Source organism: Leptidea sinapis, chromosome 38, assembly GCF_905404315.1.
Source record: "Leptidea sinapis chromosome 38, ilLepSina1.1, whole genome shotgun sequence".
In the NCBI taxonomy this organism is placed as follows: Eukaryota; Metazoa; Arthropoda; class Insecta; order Lepidoptera; family Pieridae; genus Leptidea; species Leptidea sinapis.
The window spans coordinates 2,638,840-2,661,496 of record NC_066302.1 but is presented as its reverse complement, the minus strand read 5'-3'; the positions used below and the strand labels follow the sequence as shown (position 1 = coordinate 2,661,496).

Below are 22,657 nucleotides of genomic sequence, written 5' to 3'. Positions count from 1 at the left end.
TCCCCGTCATTTTTATTGTTTTGTTTACAAAATATGAGCGATTCATTTTAAACGCTGCAAAAGAACATTATATTCGAGTGAATTTTAATTATTGCACCATACAAAATGTAAATTACCACTAAAATAAATAATTGTTTCATTAATACTTAGTTAATTTGTATATAATCAGTAATGAATGATATTAGGTTACTACTGGGACTGGTGTTTTAATGTTAGCAGTAAGTTAACTGTTTCAGAATCTTTTAGAGGATTCATATTTTGGGTGTAGATAAAGTCTTGTATGCAACTGTTGATAATTAGGTATTAAAACACTCATGTGATACTATTATCCACATTCGTGTTTTAATACCCCGCACTCAAACAACTGTTTCATTTACGAAAAAACTCACGCATATTTTTAAAATGGGCAAACGACTCTTTATCAACCGTAACAGCGAGCGCCAAGATACTACTTTTCAAAATTTGTTCACTTTATACTGGATATAAAACACAAATTAAGTACCTGAGCTTAAAGCATGGTTTTTAACAAGAAAATTGATTGAAAATTAACTAAACATAATATTAAAGTTATTAAATTATTTATGTATAAGGCTTTTATGTATAGATAGCAATATAGTAGCTACAATTTTTCTATTTCAAAAAATAACTTAAAACATGACATGTAATAGATAAGAATATTTCAAATTCTTTCTCCGAGATATGGGACAATCGTGTTGATCCAATTTGCATATAAATGTGTTGTTCCACTCTATGGAACACATATTTTCTTTTATTGTATTGATATAATTTATATTTGAGACTTGCCATAATAGCAATTAACAACATCGTTGTATTATATAAGTATAAAGAGATTTTAAGATGAAATATATGTCTCATCCTTAGATAAGGGATTGGTCGCCGCTGCACTCCAACCAGATACCGCGCTACCTGAGAACAATCGCTTCTTTACTTCGGCAAATATTAGGTGCTTGTGGTTGTGGCATCTTTCAAATTTAGTAACAAACGCTTCGTGTTATTTTACATTGAAATTAATAAAATATAAAATACTTTCTGATGATAATATATGATCCCAGTGCCTTTCTTATTTCTTGTAGTATTATTTTTTATACAAAGTTTTACTACGCAACCCGGCATTTCAGTTACTGGTTACACGAATTAAATTTCAAAATAAAATTTATGAACGACGCGGAACTTGAACCTGCGACCTAAATTTTAAGTTAATTTCCTGATATTAATTGGGGTTGAGCAGGTTATCAACTGTAAAGCAGACCCTGTAGATTAAGCCACAACCTAAGAGTTAAACAAGATTTATGAACTCTACGTCACTCGAACGGTTGGCTCAGTGGAGGATCACTCACAAAACGCGAGAGTTCGCGGGTTCGTGTACCGCATCGTTCATAAATTTTGTTTTTGAATTGAATTTGTGTAATTGATGTAATTAATGAAACCCAAGCGTTGTCAGCTATTTCGGTCAACGGATCAGCCTAGCTACAACGCGGAAATGCTGCCAGTATTCTTGGTACGATTCCACGTAATGATAGTTTTAATTTTATGCAGTCATAGTGTTGTAAATATAGTAATAAGATTTGTTTTGTTTGAATAAATACTGATACAATAATTTAATTAATCCCAGAAGTAAGTCACGTAACGCCACAAGTTAGGCTATATTATCCCCACCATCTGGATGTGTAGCGGTCCTCCACAGTGCGGTTTTCAAGGAGCTTACTTACTCGTACTACAAAGCTGTGGAATAAGCTTCCATGTGCGGTGTTTCCGGGACGATACGACATGGGTACCTTCAAAAAAGCGCGTACACCTTCCTTAAAGGCCGGCAACGCTCCTGTGTTTCCTGTGGTGTTGCAAGAGATTGTGGGCGGCGGTGATCACTTAACACCAGGTGACCCGTACGTTCGTTTGTTCACCTATTCTATATAAACATTTTTAAAGTGAGAGTTATCACTTTAAAAAATAACAAATTGTTTATGGTTATTTATGGAGGTTCTTTATCTCTGCAGGGTATTGTCCTACAACACAACCCGGTTAACGGGGTTATTCTAACTGGGAACACAAACTTGGCACTCCGCAACATATCACGACACCAGGCCGGCCTATATACGTGTACTGCCTCCAATGTGGAGGGAGATGGAAAGTCGCCGCCGTTGAAGATGCAAATTGTTTGTAAGTAGTTCCTTAACACAATTTTATGACGTTAATACTGTATCTTATATCTTTACACGAGCAATTCTTGTATATATAATAGATATAATCTGAATTTCGGAAAGGGCTCTAAAGGTTTTAATGAAATTTAGTATACAGGTAGTTTCGGGGGCGAGAAATCGATCTAGGTACTAACTAATGTTTATGTCAAGAAATCCTTAAACGTTAATCTTACTGATTTTTTACATATTACAAAGTAGCTAACTCCACAGATGGTCTGCCATATTAAAAATTGTTAGCAATTTATAATATATTTTTCTTATGTCAATAAGGAAAATATATGCAAGACGTTCATCTTTTTTTTTAGTACCCTTTATTTACTACAATCTGTCTCCTTTGTGGGACATTCAGCAGTATGTTGGTTGGTGCTATCGCTGGCGCGCTCGGTATGTGACATGTGTCACATCCTCAATGTTAAAACAGTAGCTGTGTTTACTGTGTATGAGGTGATCGTATTCAATCTTGGGGTATTTTGCGTTTTAGGCGTCGCGCTTTGTTGTGGTTTTCCATAAGTGGCCGCGCCAGAGTGTTTGGGTGTATTTCGATGCGCTCTTTGTAAATTCTGGTATGGCGTACAATTTCCTCTCTTACGGTTAGCAGGCGTAGGTCGCGGTGTAATAATTCGTTGGGTACGAACCAGGGGTCATTGGTTATCATGCGGAGTACTTTATTTTGAAACCTTTGTAGAATTTCAATATTTGAATGGGAAGCAGTACCCCACAGTTGGATTCCGTACGTCCAGACGGGCTTCAGTATTGCCTTGTATATGAGTATTTTGTTCTGCAGAGACAATTGAGACTTTCGTCCAATGAGCCAGTATTCTTCTTACTTACGTACTTCATCTGATGGTAATTGATACGCCCTGCCCAATGTAGTGCCGCTTGAAAATCCAAAAAATTCAGATCAGCACGACAATAATTGTACTCTTCCCCTTGAGATATAAGATGTAAAGTCTCGTTTGCCCAGTAATTTTACTCGCCCTTCAGACCGAAACACAATAATGCTTACACATTACTGTCTCACGGCAGAAATAGGCGCCGTTATGGTGACTGAAAAAAGTCAAAAACTGTTAACATAAAGAGTAGTAAGATATTAGGCCAAAACCTATTTCTGAATAAATATTATTTTACCTATTATTGTGACATTGATATCTGAAGCCTTAAGAGAGCCTTGTTGGAATTTATTATGTCTTAGCGTATAACAATGATAAATCATTGAAATTTAAGTGCGATGATTGAAAAAGAAAAACCTAAAGTAAACAAAATAAGTAAATACAATCTATCTGTTGTATACTGGACAGATTATATACAACTAATATACATATAATCAACTCGACCTATCAGAACTCTTAATGCTTTTATTATAAACTGGCTGATGCCCACGACTTTGTCCGCGTAGATAATGGGTTTTTAAAAGTAATCTATTCTAATTCCGGTTACTGTTCTCGCTCCCGTTCCCAACTTATTATATTAATCTTATTTCTAGGAAGATTGCTATTGCTAACTAAACCTACTATTGGTATAGTTATAGCTCATCGACGTGAATTTCAATTTTTCCCAAATCCCGCGGGAACCATGAATTTTTCCGGGATGAAATGTAGCCATTGTCCTTTCCCAAGCTCTAGTGTATCGCCATATCAATTTTCATCAGAATTGGTTTAGTAGCTCCAGCGTGGAAGCGTAACAAACAAACTTACATCCACTTTTATAATATTATTAGGGATTTTTAGACTTATTAAATATTAAGGATAACTCAAATACACACACTCTCTCAATTTCAAGCCTGACAGGACAACCCGTCACTCTTCAAAGTTTGAATGCTCAGGGCGTTTATAAGTGTTTCCAGAGAACAAAGTTAAAATAAACTCCATTAGGGACAATTAATCATTGTAAATAAATTGTATCCATCGCATTCACGAAAATTTCAATATACAATAGTGACCTATTTTAGTGTTGTATAGCTCAAGTAGAAGTCCAACCATGTTACCTGCATCAAAGTATTTAAGGCGCGGTCATACCAGCTCAACATCCACAAAAATTGGTTTCTTAGAGATAAAAATATTCCGACGCAAAAAATACATTACAAAAGGACTTAAAGAAAAATTTGAACCGAATAGAATATTTATATATAATTTGAAATGTCCAATAAAATATTTGAAAGTTACTTCCCAAAAATAAACTTTGTAGTTAAAAATCTCTGAATTTTCAGCGATAACAACATTTTTTTTAAATTTAATAGAATTAGTATTTTTCTAAAACTTAAACAGAACAATTGTTCAATTTAATATGTATATTTTGAATAAACAAAAGAAAACCAGTAAAATAAATGCCCATTTGCCGCTTAGCCACAAGATCAACACAAATATTGTACTTTTGGTTGTAGCGTTTAGTTAATCCTAGTCAGTCCGCGCCTTAACAGCCTTCAGAACTTTGTAATTATTATGACAGCTACTCACGATATATATTTCATTGATTTCATTCCGATATTTCGATGCAATTGCATGAATCGTGGTCGCGGTGGAACTGCGGAGGCGGCGAGAAACTCTTGACACATTGACACTAATAGTACACCAATCTGTCCACTTGGCGCCTAGTTCGTTTTGGTCTTTGATTCCCTAATTCACGCCACACACTACTGACGACGTCCATACTTTCGGATCTTTTTGTTGCATTTACAGTGCAGCACTTTGCTTGCCTTATGAAAGAGGAGCAATCATATCCTCGCCAAAGTTGTTATACTACATTTTATAAAATACTTCTTAGTGACAAATCATTGTAATTACACTAAATCCGTCCCATTCACAAAAATATCAATACACAATAGTGACCTCTTGTTTTTTTGTTATGAAAACAAAGGATGAGACGAGCAGGACGTTCAGCTGATGATAATTGATACGCCCTGCCTATTACAATGCAGTGCCGCTCAGGATTCTTGAAAAACCCCAAAAATTCTGAGCGGCACTTCAACTGCGCTCGTCAGCTTGAGACATAATATGTTAAATCTCATTTGCCCAGTAATTTCACTAGCTACGGCGCCCTTCAGACCGAAACACAGTAATGCTTACACATTACTGCTTCACGGCAGAAATAGGCACCATTGTGGTACCCATAATCTAACCGGCATCCTGTGCAAAGAAGCCTCCACTGGTAAAATCCAGGTGGTAAATCCAAATTCCTCGCCCGGCAGACGTCACCACAGCGGAGGGGCCACACTCAAGGTAACACGAGTGAGGTGTTAACTATGGAGGTGCCCAAAGGTTAAATAACATATTGTTTAGATTTACAAGAGCGACATCTCAAGTCGATTTCCGAATATGCAACTATTGGGGTTGAGCAGGTTATCAACTGTAAAGTAGATCCTGTAGATGAAACCACAACCTGTGAGTTGAACAAAGCAAACAGAATTTTGTAACGAGGCGGTACTCGAACGGTTAGCTCAATTGGTTAGAGCACCGGCACGGAACGCCGGAGGTCATGGGTTTGAATCCCGCATCGTTCATAAAATTTTGTTTTTCAAATTTTATTTGTTTTTTGTATCAAGTAGCTTGGTAAGTTATAGGAAAATCCGCATAAGTAGTGTACCATTTTATGGGGAATCAAGGTGTACCAATTTACAGCTGTCCAGCTTCGGTAGAATTTAAAGATTAAACTTCAATTTTTTGTGTTTTATTAATAAATGTGCTTAAGCATAAGAAAAAAAATTCGAGAATTACATGGACTTTTTGTTATCAAGGAAACGTGGCGTTATCTACCTACATTTTATAAAGGTTTTTATTTATATGATACTAAATAAATCACAGTTTTTCCGTCTGGTTTAGCCATAAAAACCTAATCATATTTAAACATAAATAAATACCAGCTAAAAGGAGTACAAATGAACAGTCATCATCATCATCATCAGCCGGAAGACGTCCAGTGCTGGATAAAGGCCTCCCCCAAAGATCTCCACGACGATCAGTCCTGCGCTGCCCTCATCCAACGTATTCCGGCGATCTTGACCAGATCGGCGGACCATCTTGCCTTTGCCATCCGGCTTACCATTACTGCGTCTTCCGGTACATGGTCGCCATTCGAAGACTTTACTGCTCCAACGGCCATCTGTCCTTCGAACTATGTGCCCTGCCCACTGTCACTTCAAATGAATTAGTATTAAATTTTAATTAATATCGTTTATTATGAAACTTTCACAAACAAACATATATCTGATTCATAGTGATATTATTTCGAAATCCATTCAGTTAATACGGCGATTCATTAACAACAACTGTGTGCAAATGTACAACAGTTCTATTTTACCCGCGAGACTTCATCTAGCAGTTTAATAAAAGATTCAAAGATACTGTAATATTCCGTAGTTATATCGATTTGATATCTAATCATGTACAGAATGAAGCCGCATAAATGAAGTTCATTGTGTTTGGTCGACAAATTAGCTTCGCTTTTGGGATTTGATCACAGATCAATTGCATCATGATTAATTTGGTCAATATTATTTTGATGACACAAATATAATTAGAGATATAAATATGGTCATATTGGAAATAATTATAGATTTTATAGCTAGTAGTAATTCTTTTCTCAAATATTTATTTTATATTTTAGATTTAATTTATGTGGTAAAGGTTGCCATGATATAAATGACATCCTGGATTGGGAATGGAGCGATCACCGTGAGGCTATTAAACTAAAAAAAAATTATTGTTTCAAAATTTTCAGTGGGAGGCTCCTTTGCATGCCAGCGAGATTATAGGTACCACAACGGCGCCTTATTCGTGAAGCAGTAATATTTAAACAATATTGTGTCGGTCTGAAGAGCGTCGTATAGCTAGTGAAATTACTGGGCAAATGAGACTTAACATCTTGTGTCAAGGCTAAAAGCGCAATATGCCATAATCTAGTCGGCATCCTGTGCAAAGGAGCCTCCCACTGGTTGTTCGTCCTAACTGTTGTTATATTAAAATTAAATTTCGCACGCAGAAAGACAATAAAATCCACTTCGTCACTTAACTTTCTCCTTTCCACAACCGTAATACGACATTGTTTTAAACGATGCGCTATAATATCGCAGATTTAAGAAAAATAAGATCTATATTTTGATAATGGAGTTGAATTTTGTCTGCAGATAGGCCTTTGTGTCGAAAAAGGGAGATAAAATTGATCGGTGCCGCGCTACAAGAGCCGTCGATGGTGGAATGTGAAGTTGACGCCTTCCCACCGCCCGACACTTTCGAGTGGACTCTTAATAACTCCGCTGGTTCCATAAAGGTTGACCCGGTAAGTACTCTTACATAATAAAATATACCTCCATAGTTAAATATGCACGAAGCGAATACCTTTACTAATCCTGTAAGACACTTATATATATTTTTTTACGTTTACCAATAAAGTTAAATGTCCTAGTTTAAATTATTAAAATTCATATTATTGTAAGTACTTTGGTACTGAGAAAGACTCGTGGTGCCTTAGTTATTTTATATGGACGATTTGACGTTGCTTACAGAGCTAGAGGTCCCGGGTTCGAACCCCGGTATGTGCAAACATTTATATGATGAACATGAATGTTTGTTTCCAAGTCATGGATGTTTATAAGTATTTATGTATCCTTAGGTAAGTATATTGTATTAAATATATCGTTGTCTTGTACACATAGAACAGGCTATGCCTAGTTTGGGGCAAGATAATTTGTGTAAAAGTGTGTCAATATTTATTCAATATTATTTATTTATCAGGTAGTTGAGGCTTATTCATGCTCGACTCAACATTTCAAATTCTATTACATTTCTAGAAACAGCACCAACATTATAATTATATTGATTAAATAGCATTCAAAGATATTTTTAATAGAAAAACGGGGACAAATGAGCGTACGGGTCACCTGGTATTAAGTGATCACCGCCGCCCACATTTTCATGCAACACCAGAGGTATCAGAGGAACGTTGCCGGCCTTTAAGGAAGGTGTACGTGAGTTTTTTGAAAGTACCTATGTGGTATCGCCCCGGAGACACCGCACAAGGAAGCTCATTCCACAGCTTTGTAGTACGTGGAAGAAAGCTCCTTGAAAAGCCCACTGTGGAGGCCCGCCACGCATCCAGATGGTGGAGATGATATTATCCTATTTTGTGGCGTGTCGTGCAAACGTGGAATTTAGCGGCAGCAATCAGGTGAGACAGCTCTTCGGAATTCTCCTCGTGAAAATTGCGGTAGACGACACAAAATGAAGCGACGCATCTACGCAACGCCAAATGATCCACCCGTTCTCATATCTCTGGGTCCCCGACAATTCGAGTTGCTCTGCGTTACAGACGGTCAAATAGATTGAGCTGATACTTGGGTGCGCCAGACCAGAAATGACAGCAATAGTCCATGTATTGCCGTACTCAATTTATGACGCCCAGCTTCTTCGAAGCCAAATTGGCTTTGACGTGCAGATTATTATAAGTAGCATTTGAAGTACCAAATTGGCACCAGTCCAAAACTGATTTGTTGCTGGTCTCATGGAGGAACACTGTAGTATATCCTCTGCTTTAAATATGTTCATAGTCTGTCTAACAATAACTTGAACTTAAAGTCGTGATCAAAAGGTGGTTGTGATGACTTGCTGGTTACCAGAGGAAGGCTCCTATGCACAGGATGCCGGCTAGATTGTGGGTAATACAACGGCACCTATTTTTGCCGTGAAGCAGTAATGTGTAAACATTATTGTGTGTCGGTCCGAAGGGCACCGTAGCTAGTGAAATTACTGGGCAAATAAGACTTAACGTATATTGTAGTGCCGCTCAGATTTTTTTGTTACAAGTAGCATGTTCTTAAAGTTTGACTATTCTTAGTTCAACATTCCGTGTAAGGATTAAAATAGGTTGCTTTTGTTTATGTGTTGTTTAGGTGTTCTACCATCATCATCATCTGCCGGAAGAAGTCCACAGCTGGACAAAGGCCTCCCCCAAAGATTTTTTTTTTCATAAGCATATGAACACTGCGTCTTCCGGACCATCTGTCCGTCGAACTATGTGCCCTGCCCACTGCTACTTCAGTTTCGCAATCATTTGAACCATGTAGGTACCTATGGATCCTCCTGCGGATCTCCTCACTTCTGATTCGATCTCGGAAGGAAACTCTGAACATAGCCCTCTCCATTGCCCTCTGAGCGACTATGAGCTTTCTCATAAGGCCCATAGTTTGCGAAGTGTTCTATAATAATCATAAATTACTTACAATATGGCTCGGAACTCTTTGAAGTTATCATAAAGCATAGTATAATTTCGTTTAACACTTCAGAGAAACCCCGGTTACAATTTAGTTTTCCATCCCAATCACGACCCTTATAAAAATAAAAGGTTGTTATACACTCCACTGGACATTTTTGATTTGTGTTTACGCAAATATATGGAGAAATCGGGCATCCATTGCATACAAAGTAATGTTTACCCAGCTCTCAACTGTATCCATCGAAAACGGACCGTGGGGTTATTATGAATAAAATTCAAAGTAGTGTGTTGGAATAAATCGTTCATTCAAAAGGTCTAACATAAGATAGACGAGTGAAAAAACCTTTTCCAGAACTTTACACGTTAATGCCTTCCTCGAGGAATGTTGCCGAGGGAATACATCTTGATTTCTTCAATTCGGCCCGAGAGAGTACAATATTATTGAGTAGGGTATTTTTTTATATTTGATGAAGCATTTGTGTTAATTATCCTTTTCAATTTATTTCTGTATGTTTGTAAAATTATCTAAATCGGAGAATATTATGTACATTACATTTACAGTACTATTCTATTGTAGAATTAAATGCACTATTTATTTTATTTTTTTAACAATATGGGACGAGACGAGTAGGACCTTCTATTGATGGTAATTGATGCGATGCTCATAATTCTTGAAATACCCAAAAATTCTAAGCAGCACTACATCTGCGCTCGTCACCTTGAGACATTAGATGTTAAGTCTCATTTGCCCATTAATTTCACTAGCTACGGCGCCCTTCAGTAAACACAGTAATGCTTACACATTACTGCATCACGGCAGAAATAGGCGTCATTGTGGTACCCATAATCTAGTCGGCATATTGTGCAAAGGAGCCTCCCACTGGAATTGTGGACTAACCAAGATGTATATACCAACAGTCCTGATTGAAGGACGCTGGTGGCTTGGGCACGGGGCAGGGCGTTGATGTGGGATGCGACTTGCGTCGATACTCTCATGTCCAAGTTACGTCAGTTGGTGCTGGGGCTGCTGTTTTGACTGGCAAAGACGGCAAGCGTCGCAAATATGTTGGTTTCAGTGAGTCATACATCTTTGTGCCGTTTGGTGTCGAGACACATGGCCCGTTGGGCCTAGAGGCGCGGAGAATGTGCAAAATACTATCTCCGTGCTCAATAAGGCTTCTGAAAATATCTCGGTCAACGGATCAGCCTTGCTATCCAAAGCGAATTTTTTTCCATTTGGCTCTTTAAACAATTGGTATATAAAGAGCGGCTAATGCCCAGCGGATGACTTGATTAATGCTAGCGTGACGATTTCCTAAAATTGAGGTACAATAAGGATATTACATGTATTATGCTGCTGACGTACCAAGGATCCACCATTACGAGTTGATACTTCTAGAAATAAACTTACTTTATTTTTAAACCTACTCTTTCAAAGACTGAGACTCCAGCCTCGGTGTCCGCTCCGGGACTCGAAACCGTGACCTCTAGCGTTCCGTGCGAGCGCTCTTTCTACTAAGCCCGTATCGTTGATAAAACTTGCATATCTTGTTAAACTCGATGAGTTATTATTTTTAAAGCTATAGCCCTAACTTCTGGGATTAATTAGAAGATACAAGATCTATCAACGATACGCCACTCAAACGGTTGGGCTTAGTGGAAAAGCACTCGCACGGAACGCTAGAGGTCGTGGGTTGGAGCCCCGCATTGTTTATAAATTTTGTTTACAAATTTAATATGTGTAATTATTCCACGTGAAAGTTATCAAACTGTGCAACTATAAAATTAATCATGTCGTTATCTACTTCAGACTCGTTAGATCCTTCATCTTCTATCAATAAAGATAATATTATTAAGACAACTTCAAAGATTTTAAAACTAAAAATTGTCATCCATTCTTATCATACGAAAAAAGATGTAAAGATAAAATAATAAGAAATGATAACCTGCTTGCATATTATTAGGAAAATGACTTGAGAGTTCGCTTATTCAAATCTAAACAAATTGTTATATAGACATAAAGATAAACAAAGGCAATTTGATAATTTTATGCCCCCGACAAATTTAAAACTAATAACATTATATTTTATTCTGATAAAATTCAATTAAAAACATGTTAACTCTTCGTAAATTTGCGCTGTTTCCCTTTATGTTATGTTTCCCGTCTTTCATAATATTATTTCAATGAATATTAAAATAATAACTATCTACGTTGGTTAAGTGAATATTATAATAGAAAAAATGGTGGTAAATGATAAAATCTTATAATATTTGGCATCAATAAGTCTAACAACTTGACCTAAGGCATTATCTAAACATAAATTTAAATATTTTATTAAAAAATGGCGCTGTCGTAAATTCTACTACTCCTCAGCTGAATATCTAAGTGATCCGACAGCCTGGGACTAGATTATGATTATTTTAAAGCAATAACAATGACAGTACAATAATGAATGTTTTATTAAAAAGAGCGCAAAGAAAGAATGTTTGGAGATTTTCTTGCGCCGCTTCTTCTCACTCAGAGCGCCATTTTTTTTTTAAGTGGAAGTAGTATGTAGTATATTAGAAATGACATCAAAAAGAATTCTAAAGGAGTTAATTTTGAGAAAATAAAGGCCTAAAGAAAAAAAGAAAAGCAGATATTGAGTTCACCAATTTTCCTACTAAATATCAACATCATTATAATGTTTATTGATTATTACAGGAGCGGTTCACAGTCAACTCTAAAGATGGAATATCAATATTAAAATATATTCCGGTATCAGACGTTGACTACGGTACACTAGCGTGTCGGGCAACCAATCTAGCTGGGCAACAAGTTGCCCCGTGTGTGTACACCTTGTTACCAGCTACCCATCCTGAACCCCCCCACAACTGTACCGTTTACAACTTGACAGATGATTCTCTAGATTTGATATGTTTGATAGGTAAGTTGATTCTATTGAAGCTGATATTGAAAGAGGAAGTTTGTAAAGAAGTGGAAATTAAATGATTAGATTGAAAATTTTAATATCGCATATCCAGGAACTTCATAAATCCATCAGAATAATTCTGCTTGAATGGACACGTCCTGTTCACGAACTTCATGATTTCATTTTTTTGTGGAAAAGGTAATCTGGTGCTAAGTGATCACCGCCGCCCACATTCTCTTGCAACACCAGAGAAATCACAATTTTTTGAAGGTACATATGTTTTATCCACCCGGAAACACAGCACAAGAAAGCTCATTCCACAGCTTCGTAGCACGTGGAAGAAAGCTCCTTGAAAACCGCATTGTGGAGTACTGCCACACATCCAGATGGTAGGGATGATATCCTTATTAGGCGGTAGGAATCAGGTGAACCAGCTCTTCGGAACACTCCCCGTGCTAAATGCGGTAGAAGACACACAATGAAGCGACATCTCTACGCAACGCCAAGTGATCCATTGATTGATGTTACTAACTTACATACATAAGATATAGTCAACAGATAAGTTATCATAATAATAACTGGTTTCAACAAAATAATTTAACACGTATATAATGAACTAGAATCCGTAATGCGAATAAATTTGACCTGACTTAAATACAAAACTTTTTCGAATATTATGATTGTTTAGGACGGAAAACTCTCAGACCCATGTGAAGTACACGTAGAAAGAGGCTATGGAGAGGTCAATGATGAAGCCTTCTCAATGCGTGCTACAAAACTTTTATTGATGAAAGTAGAATCTCTAAGCTTTTCTATGGTTTTTATGGTAGTATTTCAGTCTAATGCTAACATAATATTATTGTCAGTTAAAATTTTAGACTGTGTTTTTTTCTTCTAGAAGTGTTTGTATTTTATTTTATTTCTTTGAGATTACAAACATTTCTCACACTACATATTCACAATTGCAAAGTACAGCACTAAATTAATTTTTAGTGAAACCCCACGGGTTGGTTACATAATAATACCTAGATGAAAAAAAAAAGTTTAACAAAAATTAAAGAAATACACTTAGAAGAAAGGAATATTAAACTTTTCAGTACGACGAGATATATAGAAAATACAATATTTTTATGCCCATCTTAACTTTAATTATTAAGATTTAAAAACATATATTGTTAATACAAATGAAAACAAAAAAATAAACTGAAAAATAAAAAAAAACATACACATTCTCATCCAATATAATATATTTTATAACATTTATAGTTTTTCCACGTAATTTTTGCTTCTTGCAATATCATTGCAGTAGTAAATTTATTCAAAATTGTAATATATTTTAGTATTAATTAAATTAAAACTGCTGAGACAATTTACCAAAATTTTATAAAAAAAAAAAACTCCACTGAGATTTTTTGCACCCGTTCTTGTAAGGTCTGAGGCGTGCCTTTTGGAATGGGTTTTTGATTTTCAAGTGATTTTATATCCTATTTCGAATAAAAATATTTGAATTTGAATGAAAGTTATATAAAAAATAACAATAAATAAAAAATTAGTTGGGCGAACCCACTACGGGGCACTTACCTACTCACCATGATGAAGGTTCAGGTTCGAATGGTCCGAAACTAGTCGGCACCCACACTGATTAACCACGAGTAAAACCATGTTAATAAATAAAGTTTTAATAATTTAATAAGATATTTGATTGGCTAAATTGTTCATGTCATTAAAAGAAGGAAATGCTTAATATTAATTTTATTTCAGGTTACGAAGGAGGCCTTTCATGCACATACATTGCAGAGGTATGGGCTAATGAGGGCCTGGTAGTTAACTCAACGAATACAGCCACAGTTTGGAATTTGAGAAGACTTGGCGCAAAAAGACACCTCAAGATAGTGGTCTATGCTGCAAATTCAAGGGGACGCTCGGAACACATTAGTTTTACTGTTGAGACCGCGCCTAGATTAGCTCCTAGAACAGGTAAATATTTTCTTGCGCGCGGTATGCCGCAGAATGGCGTGGTTTTGGCGCACGCGCAGCGTTCTTTCAATGCGTAGTATTTTACGAGAATTAATAGATTATTTATAATATGGATGCTTTGAGTGTGCAACAAGCTATAAAACCATGCAAAATAAACCATCTTATAAACAAAATAAGGGTCCGAACTTGGCGAAGGAATAGTGTGCCGTACGGCATCTTCGGTTTTGTTGTATCTGAAATCGAGTGCCCTTGGGCACTGCCGATTTCGGAAGTTAAAGTTATTGATTGATAGTATTTTCTTAGAAAATGAAGCAAGGAACAACAAAAATATCGTAATTACTTTCTCATAGTGTTGATTGCACTCGGCAATAGTAACAACGCTGTGACGGTAAAATTCAATAAATAATAATAAAAAGAAATATGCGTACACAAATAATTAAAACAGAAAGTGAATCTGCAAAGCTGATGCATTCCTGCAAAGAACTTCCATTGTCGAGAATATTCCCGTAAACAAAATCTTGTGGTGGGCTTACAAACACTGCGTCTTCCGGAACGTGGTCACCATTCGAAGACTTTTCGGCCCCACAGGCCATCTGTCCGTCGAACTATGTGCCCTGCCCACTGCCACTTCAATTTCGCAATCATTTTGGCTATGTTAGTGCATGAACATTTTTGCCTGGTGTATGCAATATTGTTTTCGAACTAGCATATAAAATTCTATTAAATTAAGGAATTCTGAAGGCACAATGCTCCCACATATAATATTTAACTTACATCATTTCATATGCACATCCTCAAAGAGACAGCAATTTAAACTGCGTCGATAGACTGACAACTGACATAGTTATGATACCATCCCAATCAATCTGATACAAGAAACTTGAACATGTGAATTTAAGGATTCCTTAAAGCGTATAAAGGAACGGCTCTTTGAAGTTGCACCGTAGCATATCATATGAGCTTTGCTTTGCTTATTAAGGATTCTACAAACAAGATTGCATCAATTTCTTAGGCTAGCCCTACACAAATGTAGAAAACGGTTTCTGATTATATTGCATGCAAATGATGTTTGAGTCAAATTGTGTATTTTATTTTTTATGACAATAAGGGACGAGACGAGCAGGACGTTCAGCTGATGGTAATTGATATACCCTGCCCATTACAATACAGTGCTGCTCAGGATTATTGTAAAACCTAAAAATTCTGAACGGCGATTGCGCTCGTCACCTTGAGACCTAATAAGATGACAATATAATTGAAAATATAAATTCTATGAGTTGACTTGTATATGTAGGGTCAAGATTTTGACAAGGAATATTATTGAATTTAACTTGTGCAACAAATTACCTCTGGCCTTTGAATCAATAAATAAAGTACACATAATTTATTAATTGTAATAGTTACGTTTTAGATTGTAGTGATGATAACCGAGGGTACTCACTTACCCGTAATACCTTCGGATTCTATTATATATTCCATAATAAAATTCATAAAACAAGTATCTATTTCTATTAGAAAAGTGAAAATTTGCTAGAAACACTCTTAGGTAAAAATCTTACATATTTACGAGAAAGGTTTGTCTTTACAGCAAATATATTCTGTAAATTAATATGAATTATTAGTCTATTCTTAAAAATGGCTTTCGATTAGTTATCTATTTTTATACCTATATAAAAACTATTTATTATCATTACAATGTTCTGTAGTTTTTACAGTATATTGCTGCGAGACTATTTTAAAATATTTTTTTATGGCAAATGAGGACAAACGATCTTGCGGGTCACCAGAGGAGTTATAGGAGCGTTGCCGGCCTTTAAGGAAGGTTTATGCGCTTTTTGTGCAGACCTCTGTCGTATTATCCCGGAAACAACACAATATTTAAATATAATAAATAAAACACTTTTAAAGGATTAAAACTCGTGTAGTTGTAACTGTGTTTTTGCATTAGATTTTTGGGTAAAAGTTACATTTTATTTTTAAATATACTTAAAAAAATAACGTATGTGATTTAACTTCTAGTAAATAATCGAAAAAATAACGCGGGCAAATGTACAGGTTGATCATTCAGTTTGTCAGATATATTTTTAATCCATTTTCAGCACTTAAAAAGCTTACGAATTCAACAAAATCAGTTTACAAAGTTGCTGCTGGCATAAAGCCATCTTGCCCGTTTTAATTATGACAGTGAATAATGATGATCCGGTCTTAATTATTTTCAATTCACGTTGATAATGAATGAAATATTTTTTATATATTAACCCAGCCGTTATTCAATCGATGCTTATATTACTTATATTATGGTTTATGGCGGTTCAAACAAGCGATGTTGTGGTATTTTGATAGAGTTTGAGCTTATTTAAGATATTTACTTATATTTTCTGAAATCCACCGTTAAACGTTTGAAGATATGGCAGCTATATTTAGATAAATTAGTCAGCCTAGCAAAAGTTCTCTAAAAATAAGCGATTCACTCGATTATGTGAAACGTGCAGTCATTGATAGATTGACAGATGTCGGCTATAATCTTGTAAAAAATGGAGATAGCCATAGGAGCCGAAATCCAATATATTTTAAGCAACTGATCGCTTTCAAACTTAGCCGGATAATACTTCGTCGCCCAATTGTAATTACTATTTCAAACTTATGTCAAATCTCAGAGCACGTTTCATACTTCACTAAATCTCTATTTTACTTAGGCATCCCACCTCTTATTTCCTTGTATTTACATCCTCTTTGATATTAGTGTTCATTTGAATCTATCTACCGCAATATGTTGACGAATACCATTCTACAGCCACGCGCTTTGTGAGAAACGTTTTGCCTCGTACAGCTACTTTGTAGAATAAATTACAGTTCTCCAAAATTGATACGACTTGGCATTTACAATTATTAGTTTTTCTTTTATGAAAAGAAAGGACGAGAAGAGCAAAACGTTCGGCTGATGTCAATTTATACGTCCCGCCCATGAAAATGGAGTGCTGCTCAGGATTCTTGAAAAACTCAAAAATTCTGCTGTTCAGATTGAAACATAGTAATGTTTACACATTACTGCTTCACGGCAGAAATAGGCGCCGTTTTGGTACCCATAATCTAGTTTCTTGCGCCGCTTCTTCTCCCTCAGAGCGCCATTTGTTTCCGAAGCGGTAATAATGTCTAGTAAATTAGAAATGACATCAAAAAGAATTCTAAAGGAATAAATTTTGAGAAAATAAATGCCTTTTATGCCTATTTATGCAGTGTTACATGTAATGACGACGTGTATAGCCGAGTGGTTAGCGATCCTACCTACTAAGCTAGAGGTCCCGGGTTCGAATCCCGGTAGGTGCAAGAATTATATGATGAATATGGATGTTTTCTTTCCGAGTCATGGATTTTTAAATGTGTTTATGTATGTTTATATGAATTTATGTATGTTTAAGTAAGAATATTGTATCAAAATATATCGTTGTCTTGTAACCCATAACACAGGCTATATATGCTTAACTTGGGGCAAGATAATTTGTGTAAAAAGTGTGTTGATATTATTATTATTAATGAAGAAATACTTTCTACTGCACAGAAGCACAAGAAGCATGGGAGGTGAACTGGGCGGTCGGTGGAGTTCTGGGCGCCGCAATCACTGTTGCGATCATCCTGTGTCTAGCACTCATCGCGACGAGATTTAAACATCACTCTACGAACTATGAAGGTAAGATATGAGACAAAATAAATATGATAGTTGTTGTGTTATTATAGTTATTATCTGACTTAAAAGTAGTTACTATTACGTAGTACTAATTACGATTGTTCATATGACTATAAAAATAATAAATCGTTTAGATTTGAAAGAGCGACATCTCAAGTCAAATTTCTAATATGCTGTTATTAGGCTTGAGCAGGATGTCAACCACCCAAAACCAAAGAAATACCAAGGTTTAAGAATCATGCGTCTATCATGTGGTTGGCTCAGTTAGTAAGAGCGCTCGGATGGAACCCGAGAGGTCGCGGGTTCGGACCTTTCTTCATAAATTTTGGTTACAAAATTAATTTGTATAATAAGATGGTCTTCCTTATGTAAAGCGGCTCTATTGTTATCTGTTCGTTCCATCTCAAAATAAGAAATAGCATGACTTTAGAAACGTTAAATTTGACAGTAAAGATCACCATTATATTTTTTTTATATAAGAGGAGCCAAACGGCCATGAGGCTCAATTATAATAAAAACTTTTTCTAGTATCTAAATAATTAATTAAGAACTTTGTATATCAGTTTATTAAGAGTTAAATTGTTATAGACGTATATTATTGACCTACTATTTTGAGATAATATTACTAAAGATAACTGGATAAATCAAGATTTTGTTTCAGTTTCGATGCAGTCATCCAAAAACCAGAAAACATCGCTACAAAAGAGGAATACACCTGATGATTGCAATCCAGATTTAATACCGCTTAGTAAAGGTACAATAACTTTTCATTCTTGGTATTAAATTTTACGTATTTTTTTTTATGGAAAAGGAGCCCCAAACGAGGGTAAGGTTCACCCTCTCTTGCAACACCAGAGGAAACAGCGGAGCGTTGCCGGCCTTTAAAGTGGGTGAACGCGCTTTTTTGAAGATACCCATGTCGTATCATCCCGGAAACACCGCACAAGGAGGCGTAGTACACTTAAGAAAGCTCATTGAAAACCGCACTGTAGAGGACCGCCACATATCCAGATGGTGGGGATGATATCCTTATTTGTGGAAGATGGAATTCAGCGACAGGAATCAATCAGGTGAAATAGCTCTTCGGAACACTACCCGTGATAAATGCGGTAGATGACACACGCTAAGACTGTATTTGTTTGTGTAAGTAATTTTAAATTTTAAATATATACAATATCATTTGTGTTTAGATTACGCGTTGTAAAAAAATTTAATAATTTTAATAATAATTCATCTTCTGTGGTACGACACGCCACAAGTTAGGATATCATCCCCACCATCTGGATGTGTGGCGGTCCTCCACAGTGCGGTTTTCAAGGAGCTTTCTTCCACGTGCTACAAAGCTGTGGAATGAGCTTCCTTGTGCGGTGTTTCCGGTACGATACGACATGGGTACCTTCAAAAATAGCGGGTACATCTTCCTTAAAGGCCGGCAACGCTCTTGTGATTCCTATTGTGTTGCAAGAGAATGTGGGCGGCGGTGATCACTTAACACCAGGTGACCCGTACGCTCGTTTGTCCTTCAATTCCATAAAAAAATACCTACTTCAATATATAATAAAAGTCTTTATTTAAACTAATTACTATTTGTCTGCTATATCTTTGATTTGCTGCAAAGTAATTACTACTGACAATACAAGACCTTCAATGAAACAGTAAGCTTATTAGTGGACTCAGGCTCGAAGCGTTTTTCTATCTTAATTGTATTACAAGCCAAGTTTAGTTTATTTTTCACTTAATGATATTAACGAGGAACTTGTTTTCTTAGCTTTAGCTTCTATTGATACTTCTTTGTTTGCGGTTTTTTTCAGTAGATAAGTCATTTAATATGTTATATTATTATAATAATGCAAAAGAAAAATATTTTGCTAGTGTAAGTATTGACAGACAGATACTGAATCACTTTAAATTGGATGACCGTTTTATTTATGTTAATCTCTATTTTTTTATGTGTAACACAACGGCGCGCATTTCTCCCGTGAAGCAGTAATGTGGTAATATATCTTTTCTTTCGGTTTGAAGGGTAGCTAGTGAAATTACTGGACAAATGAGACTTAACACCCTATGTCTCAAGGTAACGAGCGCAATTGTAGTGCCACTCAGAATTTTTGGCTAATAGGCAGGGCGTATCAATTACCATCAGTTGGACGTCCTACTCGTGACGTCCCTTATTTTTTTTACTAATATTACATGTATTTTTTTAATATTGTAATATTTTTTTAATAAAAAAACATCAAAAAAATACATGTAATATTAGTTGCAACTTACCTTGCACTACAAGGTCCTAAAATTCGTTAATTTAATGTCCATTAAATATGATTTATTAAATTTTTATATCTTTATTAAAGTAAAAGTTAAGTCTTCTTTAAAATGGCTTCAATGAAATCTCGGAACAGGTATAAATAATTTTCCTTCAGTCCTAATTTGTAATCCATCCATTGTTTGTTTGTCTGAGTGAAACTTTTGAACTTGAAATTGTTTTATTAAAATAAATATTGTACAAAAAATATACCAAGAGGCTTATAATTTGTAACCATTCATTACAGTAGACTTAACAATCGAGCAAAGTCTTAGGAGAGGACTTTTAACAAGCTTGAATATAATGGTAAGATAGACGCTAATAAATCATTATTATGAGACAAATTTTTCTCAAAAAAGGCTCATTATAACACATACATATGTTCTTCATTTAAATATTTATTTTATGACAATAAAGGACGACACGTAAAGGACGTTCAGCTGATGGTAATTGATACGCCCTTCCCATTACAAAGCAGTGTCGCTCAGGATTCTAAAAAACCCGAAAATTCTGAGCGGCACTACAATTGTGCTCGTCACCTTGAGACATAAGATGTTAAGTCTAATTTTTCCAGTAATTTCACTAGCTACGGCGCCCTTCAGACCGAAACACAGTAATCTAGAAGCCTTCCTGTGCAACGGAGCCTCAGGTTAATATGCGATCAATTTGAATTAATTATGGTTTAAACTTGTATAATAATAAATAATATTTTTCCAAATAATATGTCTGTTCAAGTTACAGTTAAAATCAAAATAATTACTTAAGTGTCGTGATGTTTGTAACCAGCGAACTGCTAAACTAGTGAACGGATTTTAATGGAGATTACTCCATGGAGTGCAGTTTAGTCCAACTTTAGAAAAAGTATAGTTTTTATTTGGATTGGCGACCCATAAATATTTTTATTTCCAATATTTGTCTTGTGTGGACATATTTTTATGAGAGAATTTATTACGGTTTGACAATTCGTAAAATGAAATAATTACATTGGAACTGGCAGTTACAAACATTGCCAATGAAAATTTTTTTTGTATTTCAATTTCAGAACTCTTTGGTAACCTAATACAGTATATTGCAATCATTTGTCATTTATTTTTGTGAATTGGCGGCAAATCTAATACTTTTATTACACGTGAATTTTCAGTCAATGATTTATTATGACTTTCGTTGTGGGCTTACTCAACAACAAAGCTATGATAGGCTGCGATTGGTATTTCTAAATAAACCCATCTCGTGCCACTATTTACAATTGGTTTAACGAGTTTAAGCGTGGACGTAGCAATCTCAATGATGATCCGCGTGAGTGACGTCCTTTAACAGCGACTACTGAAGATAACATCAGTGCTGTGCGACGCATCATAGAGGATGATAAGAGAGTGATCTATCAGCAGATACGGGCAAGCCTAGGCATTGGTATGAGTCAGGTTCAAAAATATTACAAGATTATTTAGGCGTCAGGAAGCTTTGTACCAGATGGATTCCCCATACTTTAACCGACGACGACCAGAAACACCTTCGCATGGACTGATGTCGCCAAATGTTAGATAAGTTCAACGGCGGTGACTCAAATGCTGTATTTGACATCGTCACAGGTGATGAAAGCTGAATATATGGCTACGAACCCGAAACAAAAAGACAATCAGCTCAATGGGTGTTTCCTTTCGAGGATCGGCCAACTAAGGTAAAGAAAGGAAGAAGTCAAGGAAAGAGATGATTGCCTCATTCTTTGGTCGGAAAGGTCATTTCGCGACAGTTGTGCTAGAAGATGGAAGGACAGTTACTGTAGACTGGTATGTCAATCGCTGTTTGCCTGTTGTCTTGGAAAAAATTCGACAGCAGCGCCCTTTTGATCGCTTCTGATAGCTTCGCAGGATCCTCCTTCACCACGACAATGCTTCTTCTTCTTTTGCGCACTCCTCAAAATGGAATGTTGAATGTTGAACAGTTGGAGCGCAGCGGAAACCAATCCTTAATCTTTGAGATTTCTATTAATTTTTATGGATTCCATTATCGTATCAAAGTAGTTGTCACATAAAATTTTGATGAAAATCTACCAAATTTGTCAATGACACAACGAATTCTTATGTATCAAATATAAAAAAATACTTATGATATTAATCTCCTACTTGAGGTACAAAGTTAGTTCATAAAATTATGAATCAGACTGTTGGAACTTTCCGGAAAAAGGTTAACAACTTTATTCTTATGTCTGTTTAATAAATAACGTATATGCTCATAAATTGTGTGCATAAGTCTGACTTTATTAGATATATCTATTAATATTACATAATGGGATCGAACTTTTAGTTTGTATTGTTGCCAATATTTTTAAAACTGCAATTATTTTAATGTTTATGTACCTAAT

The 22,657-nt window shown here is 35.8% G+C and overlaps 1 protein-coding gene across 5 annotated transcripts in view; it reads left to right on the top strand.

Moving 5' to 3' along the window:
* The window catches only part of LOC126975890 (nephrin-like), a 271,190-nt gene that overhangs the window by 236,119 nt on the left and 12,414 nt on the right, over window positions 1–22,657 (top strand). For all 5 annotated transcript variants that reach the window (XM_050823993.1, XM_050823991.1, XM_050823994.1 and 2 more), the window contains exons 10-15: window positions 2,016–2,178; window positions 7,339–7,490; window positions 12,127–12,349; window positions 14,096–14,311; window positions 17,871–17,999; window positions 18,658–18,750. In XM_050823993.1, the coding sequence (XP_050679950.1) occupies window positions 2,016–2,178; window positions 7,339–7,490; window positions 12,127–12,349; window positions 14,096–14,311; window positions 17,871–17,999; window positions 18,658–18,750 (976 nt within the window). The remainder of the gene's footprint in view (window positions 1–2,015; window positions 2,179–7,338; window positions 7,491–12,126; window positions 12,350–14,095; window positions 14,312–17,870; window positions 18,000–18,657; window positions 18,751–22,657) is intronic.